This window comes from Adiantum capillus-veneris, chromosome 24, assembly GCF_014529385.1.
Source record: "Adiantum capillus-veneris isolate H3 chromosome 24, ASM1452938v2, whole genome shotgun sequence".
NCBI classification, from domain to species: domain Eukaryota; kingdom Viridiplantae; phylum Streptophyta; class Polypodiopsida; order Polypodiales; family Pteridaceae; genus Adiantum; species Adiantum capillus-veneris.
In genome coordinates, this window is record NC_140954.1 from 142,326,081 (window position 1) to 142,338,940 (window position 12,860).

General features: G+C 47.5%; 1 protein-coding gene across 2 annotated transcripts in view; it reads right to left on the minus strand.

The window, feature by feature from the left end:
- The window catches only part of LOC147427278 (sirohydrochlorin ferrochelatase, chloroplastic-like), a 31,130-nt gene extending 23,946 nt beyond the window's left edge, over window positions 1–7,184 (minus strand). The window contains exons 1-5 of one of the 2 annotated variants that reach the window (XM_086498429.1): window positions 6,820–7,184; window positions 6,681–6,742; window positions 6,487–6,597; window positions 6,307–6,399; window positions 5,778–6,168 (exon numbers count right to left, since the gene is read on the minus strand). In XM_086498429.1, coding sequence (XP_086354555.1) covers window positions 6,052–6,168; window positions 6,307–6,399; window positions 6,487–6,597; window positions 6,681–6,742; window positions 6,820–7,174 — 738 coding nt within the window. In that variant the 5' untranslated portion in view covers window positions 7,175–7,184 and the 3' untranslated portion in view covers window positions 5,778–6,051. Of the gene's footprint in view, window positions 1–5,777; window positions 6,169–6,306; window positions 6,400–6,486; window positions 6,598–6,680; window positions 6,743–6,819 lie in introns of those variants that run through there. The other variant, XM_086498428.1, reaches the window with a different exon arrangement.
- Window positions 7,185–12,860: the final 5,676 nt, after the last annotated feature.

Here is a 12,860-nt window from a genome sequence, read left to right on the forward strand (position 1 = left end):
CACAGAGATATGTCCATGTTCCCCGCATCCAAAACACTTCCCCTCTCTGATGAAGCGAGCTCTCTCCTCATGAGTAAGCTTGGGTCGTGCATCCTTTTTCAGTGTTTTTTTTTCTCGAGAAAAAGATCTTTCTATTAGTTACTAAAATTGCCCATAGGACTACAACCACCTCTTCAAGAGAAGGCTACAACAACCATGGTGGGAGACTCTCCCAATGAAAAAACCAGCGTATGTACAATGGGGCTAAATCAAGAAATGGGGGGAGGGAAAAGCCACACAGGTGGTCGGTAGTGCCATCGGAGTACACCCTGAACCATGGTGTAGAAAGGCCCACGACGCCAGAGTCGAAGGAAAGCCTCTCTGCGCTCCCGCATGCGGTCGGAGCTGCCCTGTAGTCCCTCGAGCTATCCTCTGAGAGTGTGGATCAGCTCTAGCCAAAAATTGCGAACAGTCTCTGCTGGTGGCACAGGGCGAGCCTCAAAGATGGGGAAGCAACGGGCCCGCCAGATGAACCAGAGTGTCAAGCCACTGATGAGCTCCCAACACTCCTCTCTCTCACTGCACCACTCCTGTGGAGTAAGCTTTGTAGCAGGCTGGAGTGTAGGTCGCCCCTCCTGCATCACTATCATCTTGTTGGTGGAAGATAGCTCAAACTGAAGTGCCAGGCCCGTGAGGGTGGACCAAGCCGTTGCTCCCCAAGTGTACTGTCGAGCCGTGGAGAGAGCAGGCATCAGCCGAAGAACTCGTAGCCACGCCTGCTGGGCCGAGGGACAGTCCCAAAGACAGTGACGCTGACTCTCCACAAGCTGTTATTATTTTTAAGTGACTTTCCAACAAAAGTAGGTAGGGCAATTTTGCTAAGTTTGTATATAAGCAAACCCAAGTTAGCACTCGATGGCAGAACAGGCAGCAAGAGCTCCCCGCTCAACAGGCGTCTTCTCAACAGGAACCCCGCAATACCCTCTACAAGCATCACTTTGAAGAACACTCCCCTTTCAGCCCAGCGTTTTCAGGAGCCATCCCCTCTTCTCACTTTGCGTTTCCACCAGCAGCCCCATCGCCATCAAGACCAGCAATTGGGCAGCGTTTCCAGCCATACCAAAACGCAGATTGCAACAGTAGAAAACGCAGATTTTCAGCATACCAAAAACGCAAGTTCAGCAATTGGGAAAACGCAGCAGATTCAGCCCTAGTTGGTTGCAAAGGATCCCCATTTTCAGCCCATAAAAACGCAGCCAAAACAGTCATTTTCAGCCACCGAAACAGCCCCGAAATTCAGCAGATAGAAGACCACAGATTTCAGCCCTAAAGTCGTCGTCGTCACCACCTGTCGTCGTCATCGGCATAGTCCCAGATTGCATCAGTCCATTGCATCGTCATTGTACCACTTTGTGTAATCATAAGTAAACCACTCTCGCCGACGAGAGTGGGGCCTTCGGAGGAGGGTTTTACAACGTCTCTAGTGTCGTATCTCTCTTCTCTCTATCTCTCAGTCTCATACACTTGCACGCACAGTGTCCATTCACTTTGTTTGTGACATAGCATTCTCTCATTAAGAACGGAAGGCTCTCCCTTCCGTAAGAACAAAAAGAACCTTGAGCACAGTTCGGAGCACTCATCTTGAGCAAAGCGCAAATAATCATTCCGCTGCACCTAACAAGGTTGGACAAGCCCTTCTTTCTTGGGATTCCTGTCACTCTTCAAAAAACACGATTAGGAATCGACACGCCCAAGAGAACTTGGGTTCGTGCGACCGCAACAAGCAAAAAAATTTCTTGTGATTCTTGTGGTTCTTTCCTTGAGTGATACAGAACACTACCAAAGCTCTAATACCAATGTTAGGTGCAACGGAATGAATGTTTGCGCTTTGCTCGAGATGAGTGCTCCGAACTGTGCTCAAGGTTCCTTTTAGTTCTTATGGAAGGGAGAGGCTTCCGTTCTTAATGGAAAATGCTATGATCACAAACAAAGTGAATGGACACTCTGCGTGCAAGTGTATGAGACTGAGAGATAGAGAGAGAAGAGAGATACGACACCAGAGACGACGTAAAACCCTCCTCCGAAGGCCCCACTTTCGTCGGCGAGAGTGGTCTACTTATTGATTGCACAATCTGGTACAATGGTATGCATAGACTGATGCAAGTCTAGGGACTATGTCGGTGGCGACGACGGGGACGACGAAGACGACTTGAGGGCTGAAATCTGTGACCTTCTATCTGCTGTCCATAAAAACGCTATGGCTGAAAATCTGGGACTGATTTCGGTGGCTGAAAATGACTGTTTTGGCTGCGTTTTTGAGGGCTGAAAATGGGGATCTTCTGCAATGGCTATGGCTGAATCTGCTGCTATCCATGAATGCTGGAAACGCTGACCATCTGCTGCAACAAGGGCTGAAAATGGAAAACGTTGGGCTGCTTGTAGCGTTAGTAAAAACGCTAGGGATCTAGGACTGCTAGCGAGGACTGCAAGGCTGAAATCGCCAAGGCTTGAGGGAGGTGAGGATGGAGACCAAAAAAACGCTAGCTGATGGGAGAGGGAAAACACCAAGGTTGATGGTGCTTGGGGGGTTCTTGCTGAGAAGATGCCTGTTGAGCGGGAAGCTCCTGCTGCCTCTTCTGCCATTTAGTGCTAACTTGGGTTTGCTTATATATTTTCTTAGCAAAATTGCCCTACCTACTTTTGTTGGGAAGTCACTTAAATTAATAAGTGAAAAATGTCAAAAATAGGGAAAATAGGCTAAAATCGCTGGAAAATTCCCCTGATTGATTCTAATGGATTCTTATGGGAATTCTAATGATCATGCTGTGTGCAACCAGAGGATATGCATCTACACTAAGTGACTAGGCATGCACGGTCTACGAATAGACTCACAAAAGTGCCAAATCGCTTCTAATCTAGACTGACTGAACCCTTATCATGTTGTAGCTTGTCCACGGACACATAGGGTTGGATGTGTCACGTGACAATTAGTCACCCCAGCTCTCATGTATGTAACACCAGTTTGGGCACCGAGTCTTACACGATCCTAGTGGACACAGGTCGAGAGCCCACAAATAATCATGTATCCCGTCTCAATGTCTCACGACATCAACAAAGCAGAGCTCGCCTCACCACCGTTGGTAGAGGCTCTCTTTTAACGGTATGCTTCATCCAAAGAGTGCGACAGCTTTCATCGGATAGATTATCATACAGAGCACTTGAGGCATCCCGCCAACTAGCTGAGACTAGAGAGAGTGGATCATGGTATGCACACATGACAGTGGTTTAGCACACATGGCCTGGATATCAAGCAGTTGCCACCCTTTCAATACAACCCCGACTCACCTTTCATTCGCCTCTCATGTGGAGAGGAATCGGGTCCTCAGACAGGATCTCTCGTGACTGTATATCAGAGAGACATGAGTCACACCACGACAACCTCTTCCACCGAATATGCTATACTATAGGGATCGGTTCATGAATATTTTAGAGGACCGCTTCATCCAGAGGCCTAGATACACGAATGTTTACATGTCTCATGGTGCTAGAGTAGCAATCGGACAGTTTAGAGTCTCATCACACTGACTAGAGATTGAGACACGCCAAGCATCCCATACCTCCATAGACCGGAGGATATGTAGGTAAAGTACAACAGAGGTGGAGAGCGAGGAGCATTATGTTTGTAGATGTTGAGCTTACCATGATATCCGCAACCGCTACCCTGCCTTGTTCTCAAGGCAACCTACACTCAGGGATCTTATGGAGTACAGGACTAGAGACAGCTTGGGCATTTTCTCCTCGAGATTCACACATAGAGAGACCTGATACTACTGTCATCTAGTGGGAGTAGACAATCCCAGCTTACAGATTTCTTTCACCGAGCGACTCCAACATCACTTGTTACCACCACACACAGAGGGGTCACTCTCCAACAAGCAGGTGCAATTCGAGCTAGGAGACAAGCAAGAGCAGTGGGATATCGTGCTCGACGGGCACACCGGAGGGAGACCTACCAGATTTGAACACAGCATGAGCAAACCAAGCAGAGAGAGAACAGCGAGTCTTCTCAGACCCGGCCACTATACTACAGGGGCTCTTCACACTACCCCCCTATGCATGATATATCCTACACCCCCAATTTGCTGCCGTATAGCTAGTTTGCATCTCTTGATTGTACCTCCTTAGCAAATAGTTTCACATCTATTAAAGATAGAGCTCCATCCCCTCATCATACTCGCAGATGTATTACCCCACCTCTTATCGCACCCTTGTACCCCTTTACCTCTAGCAGTCTTCTATCACTTAAGTTCACTTCTTTTTCAGCACTTTTATCCTTTTTGGATACCCATGCCTGCCGGGGGAGTCTTGCTGAGAAGGTGCTCTGTTGGACACTTGGTCCCTGCTGCCTCTTCTGCCAGAAAACACTAGCGCTAGCTTTTCTTACATACATGCTTGGTCAAATTGCCCTACCCAATTTCCCAACAAAGTCACTTATTAATATTAAGTGAAAAATGGCTAAAATAGGGAAAATAGGTTTTCTGTACTGTAAAATGCTCCTGATGGAATCTGACTGTAATGTTGATGATCATGATGTGTGCAACCAGAGGATATGCAACTACTTAAGTGCCTAGACATGCACGGTCTGCGAACAGACTCACAAAGGTGCTAGAACACTTCCTAAGCTAACTGAACCCTTGTCATGAAGTAGCTTGTCCACATGCAGATAGAATTAGATGTGCATAGATTAGATGTGCATGTGACATGTCTTGTGATGTCGAGTGATGTGATTGTCGTCTTTGTACAAGTGCTAGATGTGTCGTGTCTAGTGCGTCGGTACTAACAATCAGTGTCTACTAAGACAGTTTATGGCCTTTGTCTATTTTGCAGGCGTAATCGAGGGCGATTACAACTCTTTCAAGAGGGGGGTATGTCACAAACTGATGACATGGCATGTCCAACTTATGGACCTTTGCCGAGGGATCTAGGTGTCATTAAAAATAAATCGAAGAGCTGCTCACGTGGCTGTTGTACGGACGGTCGCAAATTACGTTGACTATACGGATTGCTGCAAAACGCGCTGGCTGCTAACGTGGCTGATTGTACGGAATTCCGTGATTTTCACTAACTACTTTTGCTGGTAGATTTTTGCAAGTTGCTTTTGGGAAGCTTGCTTTTGGAGTTTAATGCTTTTGGGGCTCTGCTTTTAGCATCTCTTGTAAACTTTATATTGGACCCAAGGGGCTCACTTTGCAGAGCATCTGGACGTAGAGCCTGAGAGCGAGCACCCGCAGGCGGTTGTACTTTGCTCAAAGATTAATATAAAAGAAATACCAAAAGGGGTGCTAGTCTTTGGGGCCTATCTCTACAGAACTACATCAGGCCGTGTCGACTCTCTCTTGAGTTTGTAAAGTGTTTTGAAGTGAATCTCTACTGTGTCGCGACAGAACCTTGACTTGGGGTATCCAAGTTTGTTAAATGTCCAATGAGAGAGGGTTCAGCATGCCCTTTGTCCCAACCTCCCAGTCAATATGGGTCCACTCACCAAACTGCTGCCCCTAACATAGAAGTTCCAACTGAGGGGCAACTAATACTCAATCTCCTCTATAGTCTTGGGGATATGTCAGACAAAGTCTTTCCTCTTGACCACCCATATCCTCCAAAGAGAGCGAGAGAAACGTGAGCACATGGAAAAGATCATGGAAGCATCTGGAAAAATAAAAAATACAAAATAACTATACATAGATGCCAAGTACACCAGAGGAGTAATCTCAATAGATAAACCGAAATAGAAAACAAGTCAAAACCACATCGGTTCTCTACCTCTTAAATCTCTCAACACAACTATCAAATACAAGAGGTTGAAAGTTCCCTCATATACCATGTCGTATGTACAGCAAGAGAATATCAACTCTAAATGGAGCATGAAGAGGAGAACAAATGTGGGGACTCCATACAGCTCTATTGCAGATGGTGGTGACATTGCTGTTGAAAAGGAAGGGACATCGAAAGAAGATGGAATCCCAGAGCCTGTATACGTGTGTAGGCTGAGGCGAGGAAGACTCCTCAAAAGCCTCACGTCCCTCCTGCCTGCTGTCTCCGCCTAGGGCATCTTGTCCGGTGTGCTTGCTCTACCACAAACAAAGCAGTGTCCTGGTAGCCCAATGTAGAATACCCTCTACCAAGTGTCTCCTACACGAATGGTGGAAACAGGGATAAAACAAGGTGGACCCTAAGCAACCTTTTTAACAATTATCTTTATAGTCCTTTTACTAGACCCAATTGTGGCACTCAGAAAAACTTGGTCTGCAAAGATAGTCAAATACTTACCACCATGAGGTCATGCAAACCAATAGGTGCTGTAACAATGTACGATACATTCTGGTGCTCCTTGGCCGCTTCAGCTGCCAATTCTGGAATGTCCTGATCCCAAAATAGTAATTTAACATTGAAGTAGATCCACGGAGAAGTTGTGGTTGGAGTCGAAAGCACACGTTGGAAGTAACATACCTTATCCCAATGCCGACCTGGAGAGAGAAAGTAGGGAGCAACTATCACTCTGCTCGCACCTTGACTAATGCACTTGTCGAATGCTTCTTTGATGGTGGGACTTGCTAGCTCCTACACCTCCTTGCAAAGATCAGAACAGTCGTAAACAAGAAAAACTCTCGATTCAACAACGAAATGGCACAAGCAGATGATACCATATGAGCTGGCTCCACATTGGAGTGCCCCGTCTTTTGCTTGAACAAATCCACAAATGAGTCTGTACAACAGCAACACAATGCAAGTCAAAATCTTGCACAGAAAATCGACAGAATAGAGACCTAGGTAGACACATACGGATCATTGCATTAGACTGTGTTCGCCGCGAGCCGTGGTCGACAATGAGGATACCATCGTCCTTCTCGAACTGTTGGAGGGTTGGCATGCTGGCACCTATACGTGAGGACGGGCATGCCATGCTCCCCACCCGGTCACTTCTGTATGTAGTTCCCATCTCATGAATTTTGAGAGAACATGGGGAGGTGCAAGGTCGCTGCAGTTTTTCCAAGCTCCCCTGCATACAAGGAGGAGAGGACATCGGCACTGGGAATGGCTTGACCTCACAGTGTTTACTTGTCAATTTTATCTGTGATTTCAAATCCCTCCGGTGGGCTCCCTGGGGACTATCTCGGTACCCGAGATTACTTTGCATCCGAGATTACTTCGCGGCCGACCCTCGAACTCGAGACCTCACCTTTGCGACTCCCATGCCCTAACCTCGAGCACCCCGTGTTTATTGTGATGGTATCGGCCCGAGATTACTTATATATATATACACGTGCTTCTAGCACGCAGGGAAACAGGGCGAGAGAACGAGAGTGAGGGAGGGGAAGAGCGCAGGCTTGCTAGGGAGAGAGGGGTGGTGAAGGGTGTGTGTGTGTGTAGGTGTAGGGTGAGTGAGTGTGTATTATGAGAGAGAGAGAGAGAGAGAGCGGCACCGTTTTTGGTGCGCCCATGGGCTGACGAGAACGCGAGAGAGAGGGAGGGTGATGGTGAGCGAGAGTTAGTAGAGAGGGAGTGTGGGTGAATAAGAGAGAGAGAGAGAGAGCGGCACTGTTTTTTTGTGCCTTCGGGCTTGTTGACAAAGGGCGTGAGAGAGAGAGATAGAGCGATGGGCTTGGATGGCTTGGCGGACAATGAGCGAGAGGGGGGGGGGATGGTCAATGGAATGGGGTGTGTGGCTGAGGGAATAGCGGGCCAAGGGTGGGGTGTTGTGTGTAATGAGAGAAAGAGAGATGATTCGCGGGGCCGTTCCCACATGGAGCGAGAGAGGGGGGGGGGGGGGAGGGAGAGAGAGACTAGGTCCAAGGGAATGAGGGAAGAGAGAGTGCTTTGTGAATAATGGAAGAGAGAGAGAGAGAGAGAGAGCTCTTTGTCCAGTATGGAGGCCCGCCAATGGGAAAAAAAGAAAAGAACAATGTAGGCTTGTTTTATTGGCTAGGTGGTTCTTTTCTTTTTTTCCCATTGGCAAGCCGCCATACTGGACAAAGAGCTCTCTCTCTCTCTCTCTTCCATTATTCACAAAGCACTCCCTCTTCCCTCATTCCCTTGGACCTAGTCTCTCTCTCCCTCCCTCGTTCTACCCCCCCCCCCCCCCCGGTCACTATCTCTCTATCTCTTACCCTGATTCTCTACCACCTAGCCAATAAAACAAGCCTACATTGTTCTTTTCTTTTTTTCCCATTGGCGGGCCACCATACTGGACAAAGAGCTCTCTCTCTCTCTCTCTCTCTCTTCCATTATTCACAAAGCACTCTCTCTTCCCTCATTCCCTTGGACCTAGTCTCTCTCTCCCTCCCTCGTTCTACCCCCCCCCCCCCCCCCCCCCCCCCTCTCTCGCTCCATGTGGGAACGGCCCCACGAATCATCTCACTTTCTCTCATTACACACAACACCCACCCTTGGCCCACTATTCCCTCAGCCACATACCCCATTCCATTGACCATCCCCCCCCCCCCCCCCCCCCCCCCCCCCCCCCCTCTCTCTCGCGCCCTTTGTCAACAAGCCCGAAGGCACAAAAAACAGTGCCGCTCTCTCTCTCTCTCTCTCTCTCTCTCTCTCTCTCTCTCTCTCTCATTCACCCACACACCCTCACACACTGCCTCTCTACTGACTCTCGCTCACCATCACCCTCCCTCTCTCTCACGTTCTCGTCACCCCATGGGCGCACCAAAAACGGTGCCGCTCTCTCTCTCTCTCTCTCTCTCTCTCTCTCTCTCTCTCTCTCTCTCTCTCTCTCTCTCTCTCTCTCTCTCTCTCTCTCTTGGCCTTGGCCTTGAGGTTCCATCCAATCACAAGTGGCATGAATGTGCTATGCGTCGTTTGGAAGCGGGAAAGAGAGCATATTATGCATTTGAGAACATGTGTAATGCGGGAAACATCAAGTGTTGGGTTCTCAAGAAGTATCTTTTTGATGCATTGGTGACACCGGTTCTTCTTTATGGAGTTGAAGTGTGGGGCGGGAGCATCTCAAAGTCTACTTGGAAAGAGTTTGAGAATGTCCAAAAGCGTTTTCTTACAAACTTTCTCCAAGTTAAGACACAAACACCATATATGCTCCTACTTCTTGAGTCGGGATCTCTTCCAATTGAGGTTATGGGCATGGAAAGGGTTGTGGAGTACATGATAAAGATGCGTCAAAACCCCTCACATCGACTTCCTACAATTGCATGGGAAGCAAGCAAAAAAGTTCAAAAGACGCATAAAAGCAAGATCTTGAGCACGGGATGGATGCAAGACATAAAGAAGTGGTTTGGGAGATGGGATGCATTACACTTGCTACATGATGCTTCAATTGACTCTCAAGTGAATGAAGCTTTTCTACAACGCCAATGTATTACGGCTTGGGAGAAATCCGGTGGGTCACGCTTCATACATTACACCACCTATATTGCCCCCAACTACAAAACCATGTTCTTCGCTGAGAGAGGAAACCGTACTCACACTTACATGCTTGAGCCTATTCCCTTGTCCGCGATACGCACTATCGCAGCAATTCGGCTTAGCTCCCATTTCCTTCGATGCGAGATAGGGCGTTGGGGCAATGGAGAAGAGTCAAGTCGATTGTGCACATTATGCTCATTGCAAGTTCGAGAGTCTGAGTACCACACACTACTAGAGTGCTCAGCTTTTGATCACATCCGAACTTGCTTCTCTCACATTTTCAGCCATAACTTAGACCTACACACTTTCCTCTCCCAGCCAAAGTGTGGGCTCTCCATTGCGACTCTCATCACTACAATTTTGGAGCATCGAGAGTCACTCATCAGCCATACACATACTACATCACATGTAACTTTGGTCCCATAGGTCATATTTGACCTCCGAGGACGATAATAAAATCTATCTATCTATCTATCTCTCTCTCTCTCTCTCTCTCTCTCATAATACACACTCACTCACCCTACACCTACACACACACACACCCTTCACCACCCCTCTCTCCCTAGCAAGCCTGCGCTCTTCCCCTCCCTCACTCTCGTTCTCTCGCCTTGTTTCCCTGCGCACCAGAAGCACGTAAATATATATATATATGTATATATTATATACACATATTTTACCAAAATTACCCCCCCTCTCTCTTATTCACCCACACACACACACGTCTACGCAAACTCACCCATATACACACATACATGCATATATGCACGCACACACAACACATAAATACATACACATACAAGCACCAACACGCATAAAACGCACATACTCACACTCACGCACTCACATATATACACACACGCCTACACAAACTCACCCATAGACACACTGAACATGCACACATATACGCACACACCAGAAAATAATAAGAACCAAAGGAATCAACGCCAACAACAAAAAGAAGAAGAGGCCAAGTCGCGCGCCGCCGACATCGAAACAAGAAAAGGCACCGAAAACACGCCCCGGCCGGCACCGAGAGGAAGTGACACGTAGCATCTCGGCTTCCCGCAACAAATACCAATTCTAGCAGCCTTAAACCTCACACCGACTACCCGAACCATCAACAAAACCCCTTGTAAATGCCCCGAACTCCACTCTTCCCTAATAACCTAGCCAGTGGCTAGTGGATTGTAAAAAAAACTCTCCCCATCCCACTCTTTCCTCTCTCTCTCTATCTCTCTTACTAGAGAGGCATCTAGGCTCCCTACAACGACCAGTGGATATTTGCAAGCACCATTAGGTAAGGACCGCCTCTCAAGCCTATATAAAGCGGCCTCCGCTAAGCACAAAGAGGCACAAGTGAAGGAAGCACACACTAGCTCCATGCACTCTACATTTTAAGCACCACTAAGCACATATTGCACCTCCCAAGCTAGAGAGCTCATGGCATCATGTTTTGTTGCAAGCATGGGCATTTTAGCATTGGCAACATCAGTATTTTCCTCATTCTCCACCACACCATGGTTGAGTTACTAGTCACGACCACTTCATGCACATAAGGCAATCACTACTCCCCCGCAAGGCAACATGAGCACGCTAGGATGGAATGCATCGACACCATGCTACCTTGGGCCACTCTCGATGTTGGTGATTGACGTCGTCGGTGGTTGCATCGTCTTGATGTTTTCCCTCAACTAACCTCCCGCTAACATACTAACCTCCCGCTAACTCCAACTTCGCCATACACCATATGGCGCTCGCATTCCATCAGGCATTCCCTAGTGCAAGAGCCAAGTTTGTAACAGTCAAGACCACCATTTATAAGTATCATCATCACCAATAAAAGTGTGCAATGCTGTCTTGATCTTTGGGGTCCATTCTCTATTCTCCTTAGTTTTGTTTTCCCACATTCGCTGGATGTTTCATCTCTTGTATATCACTCTGCTTGTGCTCCATCACGTGCGGCCTCTCTAGTCGGTCAGTATGCTCCATTCCGACCTCGTCACATACCTCTCTCGTACACACACTCCTGACTGTTGACTAGGCATTTTCTACAATATTTGATGTATCACCATTTCATGTTGGTTACCTAGAGGGCATCTCACTTTTGCTACCCTAGGTCATGTATGTCTGCGTCCTAGCCGCACTTATGCTAGGTGGTGCCCCCTCTCTAGTTATATGATTACTCGTACCTTGAGATGATGCTTGGGGATGTTCAGGCTATGTGTGGTGTAGAGGCCACCCCATATGGCATGTCCTTTCCGGCCATCATTTTCTTGGCGCCCCCATCGAGGATCCTTTCATGAAACCCTCCAGTTTACAAGACTGAAACCCCTAAACTTTTGTGGATGGATGAATGGTTAGCACGGTCCGCTAATTGGACGACAGAAGAAGAAGAGCTCCAAGCACAACTAGACGAACTCCGCATCTCCATTGAAGCTCGAGTGCCATGCATAACGGTAATCGATTTGCAGTGGGAGAGTCAACCAACACGCCAAACTCAGTGGATATACATAGGCCAGGTGCCAAGGAGAAGAAGGAGAAAGTCGAGACCATGTCCGCAACCTACAACCAACCCGCAACAACAAGATGGAGGGAGCTCTGCACAATAGAGAATCAACACTATTCTACTTCGAGAATTGCGTAACTCAAGTCACCGAGGTAATTATCACAATCGACTTCCAAGTCGCACCTGATGCTGCAGCACAGATAATGGAAGCACATGCTCACGCTCTCACTAGAGAGACTAGGGATCTACTGAGATTGTTTCAGGAAAGAACACCACCCTCTCCCACAAGCTTGGACAGTGACTAAGCACCTCTAAGCTTCACATGAATCAATACAAATTACCTCAAGGCAGATCACACATTCCGATACGAGTACGCTCAATCAAGGTAATACTGAACTGGAAGGCTCACTACCAGCACGTCATCGACATCATGCTGGGTGGGGAGCACTTCTTTGAGGTTATGGCATCACATCAGCCATTTGTCTTACCTTTGGTACAAGGCAATGTACCGTTTGAGATTTTAATCTATGTTCTAGTATAAAAAGAGTATACACGTCCCTTGTAAAGAAAAAAAAAACTTTTGATTGCAAGCTAAGCAGCGCGTCTTTCTAGCTCTCTCTCTCAGTAATCATGGCAAGTGTAGCATTTCCAGCATTTAAAGGAAAGACGAGGGAGGATTTGGTAACAGATTTCCTAGATGACTTTGAAGTAGCATGTGTAGTAAGCAACAAAGATACAGATGAATCCCGGGTTAGAATCTTTAAGCATCTCATGAAGCTAGAAGCTAGGTTGTGGTACAACGCACTTCCACAAGCAACTAAGGATGACTGGGAGCCCTTAAAAACTGCTTTTAAGAGGCGCTTTGGGGGAGGGTACCACTTCAGAGAAGCTGTGGGACAAGTTGAGAGACTTGAAGCAGGAGGGTCTTTTAGAATATGCCACCTATGAG